At 50.5% G+C, this 12500-nt stretch overlaps 1 protein-coding gene across 1 annotated transcript in view; it reads right to left on the reverse strand.

Annotated features, from left to right (window-relative positions):
* robo2 (roundabout, axon guidance receptor, homolog 2) overlaps positions 1 to 12500 on the reverse strand; it is a 169691-nt gene that overhangs the window by 149772 nt on the left and 7419 nt on the right. The window contains exon 2 of the mRNA XM_083684845.1: positions 3875 to 4201. Within this exon, the coding sequence (XP_083540971.1) occupies positions 3875 to 4201 (327 nt within the window). The remainder of the gene's footprint in view (positions 1 to 3874; positions 4202 to 12500) is intronic.

Below are 12500 nucleotides of genomic sequence, written 5' to 3' on the forward strand. Positions count from 1 at the left end.
TAAACATATTTAGTTTACACAAGAGTCTAAGTGTTCCATCTGTACCGTCATTAACACAACCTAATTTAATTGTTGCTTCTTCCTCCATTATCCTTCATTAGTGCTCAAGGACTCCAGAGCAGATTGAACTCTGGGTTACTGGGGCTTATAAAGAGAAGGGCTGGGGCACGACGTGCTGAGCCACTGTGTGAGTGAGTGACTGCTGTGGTGTGTGTGTGTGTGTGTGTGTGTGTGTGTGTGTGTGTGTGTAGCCCGGCCCAGGCCAGGCTGACTCCCCACCTGGCTGTCCAGTCCCTTTATTAGCCTCTCCTCATGCCGGACACACACCAGGAACAGCTTGAGATCCCTCTCTCCTCTCCTCTCTCCACACACCCTCCCACCAGCTCTATTTGCCTGCTAATTACCTTGTTGTACGAGCACCAAATGCTACCTAACGATTCGCTTAATTGCAGAAGTGGTACATTAGACGATATCAAAGGACCTTTTTAAAAGTCATCTAATCCCATTCCGAGTGGCATTTAGAACAAATCCCAGACATCTGTTTCACTTTTGCGTCATTTGCATTTCCGAAAGGTTACAAAGTGAACGAGGCAGCAAAGGACGGTCTCCCCTCCTTCAGCGTCTCGGTGTCCTTTTTCTCTTAACACGTCTCTCCCTGTATGTGCCATTAGCACCCCCGCACGCAAACACACACACACACACACACACATTCATATACACACTCTCTCGCACGCACACACATACACACACACACCCACCCACACACACACTCTCTCTCTCACGCACATACACAGACGCACACACACAGACACACACTGTCTCGCACACCCACCCACACCCACACAACGCCTGAGTCACATCCGACACTCAATTAAAAGCACAGACGTTCATCCTACACGCTTGTATCTGGAGCACTAATGACACTCCTGTGCTCCCCACCTGAAGAGATAGGGGCTAATTAACATTTTCCTCAGGATCCTATCGCCCCAGGTGCATCTTGTCACACTTCCACATACACACACACACGTACATACATATCCACCGCGCAAGCAAATTTATTCGGTGCAGTGACTGGGGCTAGCGTTTCTGACACGAAGCTTCACGATGATTTATGAACCTGCTCATTGACCCAGTTTATGTTGAAAAGATAAAAAGAGGGGGAGCACATCCTCTCTTATCTGCCGTGGATACATCCAGCGGAGCTGGCCCGGAGTCAGTCTGTGAGAGCACGCGGGAAGATCTGATTAACAAAAGGAGACCGCTCCAGAGAGGCCCCCAGGCACCTTATTCAAGTGGGCCTTTTTGTCTCTTTCTCCCCTAATAACTAGAAGTGTAAGACATAAAAAAAATAATAATGAAGTCTGCTCCATTGAAATGGCGCACTGGCCTCGCTTCAGCAGCCTATCAGTCTTGCTCTTTGAGTTTTAGGGAAAGATAATGAGAAACGTAGGTTCATCCATCTATAATGTGTTGTGGTCTAGTCTGGCCAATCTGGCCTGTATCAATAATGCAGGGGTCTCTTGCACAGACCTCTTCCCCCTCTTAGTTTTTCTCTACTCTCATCTCATCTCCTCTCCTTTCCTCTCTTTCCTCTCCTCTCTCCTCTCTTCTCTCCTTTCCTCTCGTCTCCTCTCCTCCAGGAGAGAGTGGTGGTGAGTGGATCTCACAGCTTGGTGTCCGGTGGGCAGCAGCGCCCCTCAGCCCAGCAGACACAGTCAGAGTTCAATCTGTTTCTGAGCTGCAATTCAATTATCTCACCGGGGTCCTGTTCAACCACTCGTGAGAAGGGGGGGCAGAGGTGGCTCAACATGAAGGAGGGGAGGGGGGGGGGGGACTAGGGGGGGGAGGTGAACAGGTGATATGATACACAGCTGATTTTACATGGATTCAGATTTAATACCTAGGATTTTATTTTTTGTATTCGTGCGATTAGCAGCCCTGTTACAATCGCTGCAGGGATGGTGGGGCTTGATAACCCTAATCACTGAAGTAAGCCCCTGTCTTGGGATTAGAACTAACCCCCGGCGCCCCTACAGTTACCTACCCCCAGCGCCCCCCCCCCCCCCGTGAGACCTGGCCCCACAGCCAAGAGATTGGAGAAAGCTGGGAGCTTTACACTGTAGATCACATTCTTAACCTCACCATCAATGTCATTTTCCATCAGCATGGTCTTATTTTCTACCTGTCTCTGTCTTTTTCTTATCCATCCCCCTCTCCTGCTGACCCCTGTCACCCCTCAACTCTAAGGCACTAACGCATTAAACCTCTCATCCAGCCCCCGCTGATTGCTGAAGCCCGTCAAAGAGAGAGAGAGAGAGAGAGAGAGAGAGAGAGGGAGAGGGAGAAAAGAAGAGAATAATCTCGAGACTTCATCAATTTTTCATGAATTTTCATTTAGCCTGGGAGACGCCTCTTACAGCGATCGATAGATCAACCTGCTGTCACGCAGTTAGCACCTGGGGGCTGCTGAGGGGCCTGGGGGGGGTTAGGGTTAGCACCCCCCCACACCGCCCCCCCCCTCCAGCTCCCCATCCCCCTCCCCAATACACAGTCCATTTCCCTAACACTCCCCCACTGCTAACACTCATCATCATAATCTCCTCCGAAACAATAACCATCTTGCAGGCAGTTCCCCAAGCCAACACACACACATACACACACACACACACACACGCCCCATAGTAGCCAGAGACAATTGAAGATGTCCACATAAGCTGATTTTAGCCATCGATTTACTTTATGTATCATCACTCCTCCTCCTTCCAAGATGGATGGCCCTTATTTTCATAACAATGCATAAGGAAGCACAGGCATAGGAGTATTGATCAGCTGGAGATACAGGCTCCATGAAAGCCTCTCACTTAAGCTCTGGTCCAGCAATTCTCCCCTACGGCCCTGTCCAATACCGTTTCACCCCTAATGACCAAAGATCGGTCAGCCCCACTCTGGTCACTCCAGTCCTACACACACCAAGTGACGACCTCCAAAAGAAATTCATCAAAAGAAGTTCAGCGCAGCTCGCTAACAGTAAGGTCTGGGTCATGGGAATGCTGTGTACAACAAACAAGCTCTGGGAAATTAAACCGAGCCACTTTCCAAGAGATTTGATTCAAAGGACAATCAACCACAGCCTTCCCTTCAAAGCCTTGTGTGTTGAGGGGGTAGTGGAGGGGGGGTGTGGGGGGGGGGGGGGGGTGAGGGGGGGTCATCTTCAAAGGAAAGATGATCTGCAGGTCAGGTGTTGCCTGTCAGTGTTCCGCAGCAAACCCCTGGCAGCCTGGGTCAAATGTTCATCCAGACGGTCATGTGTGCTTGTCGCTCCAATCCAACCACCCCCCCAACACCCCTCAGCGCTTCTCTGAAACCCCCCATGGTTGACTCTACTGTACAACATAGAACATAGATAGACTCTCTGCAGCTCCTTCAGACATGGACAGAATAGTACTTCAAAAGAGAGGAGCAAAAAAAACTACTCGCATTTAAATGTAATTACTAAGCCATTTTGTCGATTAAATGTTGAATGAGTTTCCAGATTTTTTTTCTCTGTCTATAATTTGTTTTCAGAACAAACACTGCACAATTTCCTGTCGTTTTAAAATTAATTTTGAAAAATGACATTATTATTAACAGACAGCTGAAAACCGCAATGTCCAACAAGAAAGACATTGTTTGCATGTCTCGGTCTCAGTCTGTCTTGTGGCTCTTAAACCTAAACCCGAGTCATTCCATCTGGAGGCCATGAACAAATAACCTTCTTCCACCATTTTTGGATGGAGAAGAAAAGTGCCATCTGAATAGAATCGCCAAAGATCACTACTCTTAAGAAATAGTGACTGGGTAAAGAAGAAGAAGAAGGGAAGTGTTTCGGACTTACATGCTACTTCCAGGGACGCGTTGCGGCTGACGGCTTCCCCCAGGTAGTTGCGGGCGACGCAGACGTAGGAGCCTTCGTCCGGTTTGCTCCGTCGTCCGTGGACGATGCGCAGGAAGAAGAGGGAGCCGCTGGGCAGAAGCATGCGGTGAGACCGCGGGTCGTCTTTGTCCGTCTCCACCCGCTCCCCGTCCTTGTACCACTCTACCGTCGGTTGGGGCCTCCCCTCCGCCTTGCAGTTGAGGGTGGCGGGCTCCCCCTTAGACACGATCAGGTCAGAGGGGTGCTCCACGATCCGGGGTGGGGAGTCCTCCTGGCGCAGACGGGATCCTGGGAAGACAGGGAGAAGACAAGAAGAGATGAGGAGTTGCGAAACAATGTTGACACAGTTTCTGTTTACTGTTTTTTTTTATTTTTTTTTAGAAGACTAGCTATCTCCAACCTCTCCTGGATGAGACAGCCACAGTCAGGAAGAAACTCCACTGCTAACAGTCATGTTAGCGAATACGCATTCATGGTGCATTTTCAATTAGTATAAGCTGTAATGTAAACGGTGTAGCTTGTTTGTTTGTCTTTTCGCTGCATCAGGTGATAAGGGGCATAGCCTGAGCCCTTGGACCACCAGTTCAACTTAGTCAAAGAGGAGCCATCTGCTCCTGTCTATCGTACATGCAAGGGCTCGTGGGTAATTGGACCCAAGGGTGAACGGGGTATGGAGGCGTGGAGAGCTTACATCTGAACCACACACAGGCACACACACAGAGGCACACACACAGGCACACACACAGGCACACACACACACACACACACACACACACACACACACACAAACACACATACCGTACACAAACACACACACAAACATACATACACACACACACACAAACACACACACGCAACCTCAGTCCATATCTGTCTCTCAGAGGGGGGGGGGGGCACTGTGGACACAGCCACAAACAAATACTATCAGTCCCTCCACTGTCATCACTGTGTCTGTGTGATGTGAATGCTGTGTGCTTGGGGTCGGCCTGTGTCAAAATGCTAATCCCCTGGGGTTCAGAACACGGGCCTGCTCTTTTATTCTGGAGCTAACACTGGGAGTCTGGCCGCTATGATAATACCCCCCCCCCCCCCCACCCCCACTCCCAGTTAGAGTGCTGTGTGTGTCTGTGACCATGTCTTAACCCTGGAGATAAGACGCCAGAGGCCACAGACACATTTACATCACTGAGGAGGAGGTCTCCATGCAGGAACCACCACACAATAGGGTGTGATCAGCAGCAGCACCACCACCACCACCACCACCACCACCACCACCACCATCGAACCCTCACACATACACAGCTAAAGGGAGAATAAGACTTACTTTGCCAACTTTTAGAGAACTATCGTCTCTCTTTTAAATCACACCCAGTAGACCTCATCAAAAACCAGTTTCTTGTTCTCGTTGCCAGCAAATGTTGGTAAATCAATGACCCATTGAGTGTTGTGAGCAACCTCCCTGTCTAGAAAGAAGATATAAGAGGCAGATACCGTTGAGTCGTCAACACTATACTAATTATCCCAGCCTTAATTAAGTGTGCGGTTGCCAGAAATACATCTGTGGGTAGTATACGCTTGAGGTAAAGTACTGGAACTACTGGTCAAAGCCCTCCAGTTCATTGTTCCTGATCGCTTATTCACTTCCATAGAAATGAATAGTGTACGTGTGACGTAACTAAAGCTCTGATAGCGTGCGTGCGTGCGTGCGTGCGTGCGTGCGTGCGTGCGTGCGTGCTGCGTGTGTGGGTGGTGTATGTGACTGTGCCCTTCCCTGGGGCGGTACAGGAGGTGAGAGTGGGTGAGGGAGTGTATAGAGGAGCAGTGTAGCGCTCAGTCCTTTCTTTGTGCCTGCGTCAGGGCTAAAGGACCGCGGAGGAGCAGGGCCAGTTCAGCTGGCTGTGCACATGTTCCACTCCCACTCATACCTAGATACCCCAGGGGAACTGGGGGCGCGCTTACCCCCATCGCCACAAGGACAGGTGGATAAATCCCCCGTCAGCAAAAAACATACTTCAAAGACAGAATGTGTGTGTATGTGTGTATGTGTGTATGTGTTTGTGTGTGTGTGTGTGTGTGTGTGTGTGTGTGTACTCCTCTTAGCAGGGGTCAGACATCTGGTGGTGCTCTATTGACCGCAGGCCAGGCAGTAGTCTGTTCGCCTCTCCTCCTAATTTGGGCTAATTCCCTCCATTTCCCTGCCATTGATTAGCGATCAGGCCTTGTGTCCAGAGCCTAAGTGGGGCCACAGACAGGAGCTAGGGGAAGGGGAGGGGAGGGGAGGGGAGGGGGGGTGGGATGCCACCGTCAGCTCCTGCCTGCAGTACATGATCCAGTGATCTAATCTCAATGTCTTTGTGCGGGTCGCAACATCGAAAATCCATGTTGTCAGCCATAGCTTAAATAGTACTTCAGTGGTACTCTTCTCTTCTTTCCTCCCCCTTCCCTCCCTCCCTCCCTCTCTCCCCCTCCCTGTGTTCCATCTCTCCATGGCACCGTTAGGTAAGGGTAAAGCCAGCTCCCCTGGCAGCCAGTGTCTCTGACAGCGTTGGGACATGGGTGGCACATTTGTATTCTGGCGGTAAGTGAGTTAATGAATGAAGTACTAATTAACATGATGACATTGATAAATGGGGGGGAGCGAGATAAGGGACCGACTTGGAGACCCCCCCCACCCCCCCCCCCCCCCCCCCCCACACCCCCAGATAGAACGTCAAAGACACATTAATTCCTATCTCATTGGAGCATCTGCTCCCCCCACCCCGCTCCCTACCCCCACCACCACCTCACCCCTCCCCGTAATCCACCGGCCCCCTCAGTCAGCGAACACGGAAGCCCATGCGCACGCGTCAAACACTAAACTGTGGTCACTCGAATTCAATTTTCATCAGTCTAATTTCTTTGAAATCCAATTTGTATTCCAATCTACTGCCTTCTAATCACTTAAACCTTGAGTCTCCATCTGGGCTCCTGTTCTCCTGTGGAAAGGTACACGGCAGATGCCTTTCGTTGCCAGGGACACCAAGGCTCTGTAGAGGAGAGGGCCAAGGAGGGGCCAAGTGTGACTGGTCACACTGTCCTTCCTGACATGTGACGTGCATGGCTGCTAGTACGTAGTGCAGTGAAAACAGAGCCATACTGTATGCTGCTGTATTAATGAAGAGAGACCCCGGGACCATCGAAATGAAACAATTGATACATGCAAGACGCACACTAACACACACACAATCCCACATCCACACACACACACACACACACCTTACACACACACACACAAACACACAATGTCCCACTGTGGCATCCCCCCGTGGCACTTCTCCCTTGTTGACCCCCCCACCCCACCCTCCACCCCTCTCTCCTCCCTCCCAAGGCACTTCTGGACCCAGAAGAAAGGATCAAAGTGAAAGGCTAATGCATCTTCCCATCAGGCAGCCATCAGGCCATGTGGCCCTCGCAGGAGAGAGAGAGAGAGAGAGAGAGAGAGAGAGAGAGAGAGAGAGAGAGAGAGAGAGAGAGAGAGAAGTCAATTTGCAGCTTCCTATTGGGGGCCTCCATCCCATTCTCACTCCCTTTACGGTAAATGGGCTGTCTGTTGGACTCCTAATGCGATCATTGGTGCGGGTGCAATCAAGTGCTCTCCGAGCTGAGCCGAGTGCACTTCACAGGATCTCAGGGCACGGCACACATAGACACTCTCCAATCAAACGGCAATGTCCCGTCCCCCGTCCCCCCCCCCCTCCCCGTCTGCAATAACACAGCACCATTACTGTCCAGCACCACTGAGCCTTAGCAGTCAGTCACTCCTGGACCAGAGGAGTAGGCAGAGAGCACACAAACAAGCACACAAACAAGCACACAAACAAGCACACAAACAAGCACACAAAGAGAGAGAGAGGGGGGGGGGGGTTACATCAGGGAGAGGGTCGCTGCAGCCAAGCGTCCTCCTTTGTTTAGAGACTACTTGGCTAATATTTCAATCCCTTTCTTCAATGCAGTTTAGATCTACAAGGACCTTTCTTTACCGTCTACAGTACAACCTATTTGCTGATAAAAAAAATAAAAAAACAGCCCTCAATTTACAATAAAAAGTGAAACCTGAAACCTACCAAACAGTATACAGACGCTATAACAAAACAATACCACATAAAAAACACAAAAAAAACATCAGATACACACCCAAATGTGTTATGGGGTATTCTGCTGTGTTCTTGTCTGGACACATAATGTTATCGCTGTTTGGTCAAAGCCAGACTATAAACACCTCACCACACCTTTTAACTAGATGGGTGTGGATGCAGCCTTCTTCTTCTCCCTCATCACCGCCAGGGAGGAAAGGCTGTGAATCAACAGCATATCTCCCCCTGACCAGTGACCACACAAGAAGCCCGGCTCTCTCTCTTCTCTTTCTCCCATGTTTATTCATGTGTAGAGCAGAAGGTTTGGGGCCTTTGATGATCTTTTTGTAATTATTTTTATTAGCTCCCCGGAGTAATCCGAGCCCACCAACCAAATCAATATCCGCACCAGCTCTCCTCCGGAGCATAAAAGCAAAGGGCTCCCCAAAGAGATATCAGTTATTCTTGCCAGCAGACAGTTGCACACACACAGATCACAGGTAACCAAGGGCAACCTCGGACCCAAGCCAGTCGGTGTTTCCAGTCACTGATGCTCCATAAAACAACAACATATAAAACCAAGGCAAGACTGGGCTTGCAGTTCTTGGGCCACACTTCAGATGTCAGACAGGTTAAAACTGTATATATATATATATATATTATTCTCATTCAACATGAGGTGTTGGTACTGCAGTGGAATGAATGTTCATGTCAATGTTCAACTTCATTCTTCATTTTAAACAGTTAGATACTGTACGTTACCCTCTTGGAATAAAATGTTCTTCTCTCTCTCTCCCTGACTATCTTTCTTTGCTCTCTCCCTCCCACCACCCCTCTATCTCCCTCTCTGCCTCCCCCTCTCTCTTCCAGCTTATCTCCCTTGCTCTTGTCTGCTCTCTCAGAGTACCATCCCTCCCCTCATCCCCCACCCCCCGCCCCCGCCCCTGTCCCCGTCCCCGTCCCTTGCTTGCTGGAGCTCTCTGCTGTGATGGAGGCAGGGGCCATATCCGTCATCTCATCACAAGGGGTAATGCGAGAGAGCGGCCGGGGGGGAAACGATGATGTTACTGGCCGATCGCGCCACTGCGCTGGCCTGCCGTGTCGCTCTCGAGCGGGGCCCCCATCTACACCCCCGATTCATCATCTTCTTTAAGGGGGGGTGTCAGTGGTGTCACACCACAGCGGCCCTAACAGTGTCTCTTGCACAGCCCTCATCTCTGCAGAGACACAGCCGTACTACGCAGCTCGTATCAAGACAACCGGCGTCCTGTATATCTCTCCCCACCGGAATGCAACCAGTGAAGACTGGACTAGACTGTAACCACCTCCACTACAAGGAGGGAAAGAGACAGAGAAAGAGAGGGGGGTAGGAGGGGGGGGGGAGAGAAGAGAGAGAGGGTGGGGTCATTGTAGCAGTAGGAGCTCACAGGTGCAGAGCAGACCCCCAGCTCCCTCCTCTGCCCTCCTCTGTGGTGGAGCAGCATACACGCTGGGCTCTGTTCCACCTCAGTGCTCCAGAGACTACACCCCCCCCCCCCCCAATCCTCAGATCTATGCACTGAGAGCAAGCACAAGACAGCAAGTCGGGGTAATTCCAGGAGCAGCCGCCAAAGCAAACCTTCCGCTGTCTAGTAGCCATGCTTGCTTGTAACAATTATCAGATTGAATTCCACTCCTGGTGAGTATTTCGGGCAATGGTGTCTTATTGACTTTGTATCTGTGTATTTTGTCCTCTTTCCCCCTCATGCAGTTAGAGTACATAAATAGATAACGGTGGGAAAGAGAATATCAGATTCTATAGCGATGGGCTGTTTCGCATACCTTGCATTTCAAGAGTCCTCTCTCTCTCTCTCTCTCTCTCTCTCTCTCTCTCTCTCTCGCTCTCCATCTCACTCTCTTCATCCCTCTTTCACTGCCTCTCCCTATCAGTTGCCATCAGCCATGTGTGATGCTATCTCTTCCTTCAGGAGATGGCTTGTCAAAGCAGAGCTGAGAGCGCTGGCTTGAAACAAGAGAAGAGAGGAGAGCAGGCGGGGGAGAGAGAGAGAACAGGGACGTTTGAGGTTCTGGGTGTTGATGAGGGTGGTGTTTCACTCTCTTCTCTCTCTCTCTCTCTCTCTCTCTCTCTGGGCTGAATAGTGAGAGGGGAGATCCAGCAGGGCTTGTAAGGCCACTGTGTGGGGGGACGACACTCATCTGTGTGATGCAGATCAAATGATTTCAAATGGCAGGGCCACTCAAGCGTGTAGTCCACCCCCCCCACCCCCCACCGACTCCACCCTCAACCCATAAACATCACACACACACACACACACACCTTCTCTGTGCCTCCCTCCTCTCCCGTAGAGCCTTCAGAGTGTCTCCGCTCTGGCCATTTGCCTGCTCTGGCCCAGCCTCTAAACAACCATGCATTCACTCCACACACACACACACACACACACACACACACAAGCTGCACACACACTCTTTTTGTAAGTGAACATTCAAAACATATGTTCATAGTGTTTACTTTGGCACATGTGCTGTTGCTGTGTGTCTTAGCAGGACATACAGTACCTGTGTAATTGTGCAGTATCTGTTATGTGTGTGAGCTTTGGGTGTATGTGTATGTGTGAGATGTTTATGTTAGCATGTTCTTCACGGGCGGGTGTGTGTGTGTGTGTGTGTGTGTGTGTGTGTGTGTGTGTGTGTGTGTGTGTGTGGGCGTGGGCGTTTGTGTGTGTGTGTGTGTGTGTGTGTGTGTGTATGGTCATGGGCGTTCATGTGTGTGTGTGTGTGTGTGTGTGTGTGTGTGTGTGTGTGTGTGTGTGTGTGTGTGTGTGTGTGTGTGCGTGTGTGCGTGTGTGTGTGTGTGCGTGCGTGTGTGTGTGTACACTCTAGGCGCAGATGGGCCTCAAAATTGTTTAGCCAATTCCCCCACTTTCAAGTATGGGCTATTCTAAATAGCCCCTACCGAGAGGGGAGCCATGAAAGAAAGGCACCGATTGATTCTCCCTCAAGCATTGTAATCTCTTTACTCTCCACCTGCATTGCTGAGCAGCCCTGCAAATTCAATAGGGAGAAATAAATAACTGCTTTATTGCTTTAGAAATGAGGGCGGAGGGGAGGAGGAGAGGAGAGGAGGAAAAAAAAAACCTCATTTAGGTGGCTATGACACGGAGTGTTGAGAGATGAGTGGATAATTGGAGGTGCGTGGTGAGGCCCGACCTGCACTGTGAGGCCCTCGCTGCGCAGTGGGGCCTGACCTGTAGTGAACACACAGCAATCGCCCTGCATGTCAATGAGTAGCAGTCAACAGCTCACTCCAGCCGTGGCCCCCAGCTCCGCGACTGGCCTGTGGATGTGGAGAAATGAGACCTGCAACACCACAGACCCCCCTCTCCCAGTGATAGACTAAGGTGGAAGTGCTAGGGGTAAAGGTAATCAAATAATGACCCTTCTAACCTACCCTTACTATGGTCACTGTAAGTGTTTGATAAACTGGAGACTATAGGAACCCGCCCCCCCCCGGATGAGATTTATTAAATTCCTATACCAATGGGACACTTCATCCAGTCCGGCCAAGGGAGGGTACAGTCAGTAGGTGAGGAACTCATTCAAGCTCCCCTCCCCCCCACCCCCCCCCAGGACCACACACTCATATAAACACAGAAGTGATATGCTCCAAAAGTGACCCCCCCCCCCCACACACACACACACAAAGATAAACATAAATACACAGACACAGACACAAACACACACGTGCACACACACACTCCTGAATGTCACGACTTCCACAACTGCCTGTGTGTTACCAGAACACTCAAATGACCAATGTCATTGGCTCTTCAGAAAACATTATCATCATAATCCAGGGATCCGCGGGTTTAAACATTCAGAGCTGCGAATAACCATTACTGCAATCTGTAGGAATGGCTCTGACATTTGGCCTGGGCCCTACGCTGCGCTACTGAGCTAAACTGAGCCAGGACAAAGACAGGCTCGCTGTGAGCTGTTACATAAATCAACACACCACTGTGGTGGCTGCAGTTACACTACCCTGTGGAGATCTGGCTTCCAACCGACACACACACACACACACACACACACACACACACACGCACGCACGCACCCACGCACACACACACACATACACACGCACACACACACACACACACGCACGTACACACACACACACACACACACAGAAAAACACACACCCATAGAGACACATACAACATGCATCATTCCAAAAACGTTTTTTTGGGGTTCTGCATATATTCAAGTGGAATGTGTTTCAGGTCAGCGCCATGCACACATACCTCACACGTTGTAACATGCATTCCTGGGCCTATATTGTTTTCTGTGTGTTCCTATACTGTTGGAGGCCAGGGGTTGGTTAAAGCAGGGGGAGCAGGGAACAGGCCGTCACGGTTGGGTGATCCATGGACCAGGCTGGGGATGGAGATGGGGGGTGGGGGGGGTGGGGGGTGGGG

Source organism: Argentina silus (assembly GCF_951799395.1).
Source record: "Argentina silus genome assembly, chromosome: 14".
In the NCBI taxonomy this organism is placed as follows: Eukaryota; Metazoa; Chordata; class Actinopteri; order Argentiniformes; family Argentinidae; genus Argentina; species Argentina silus.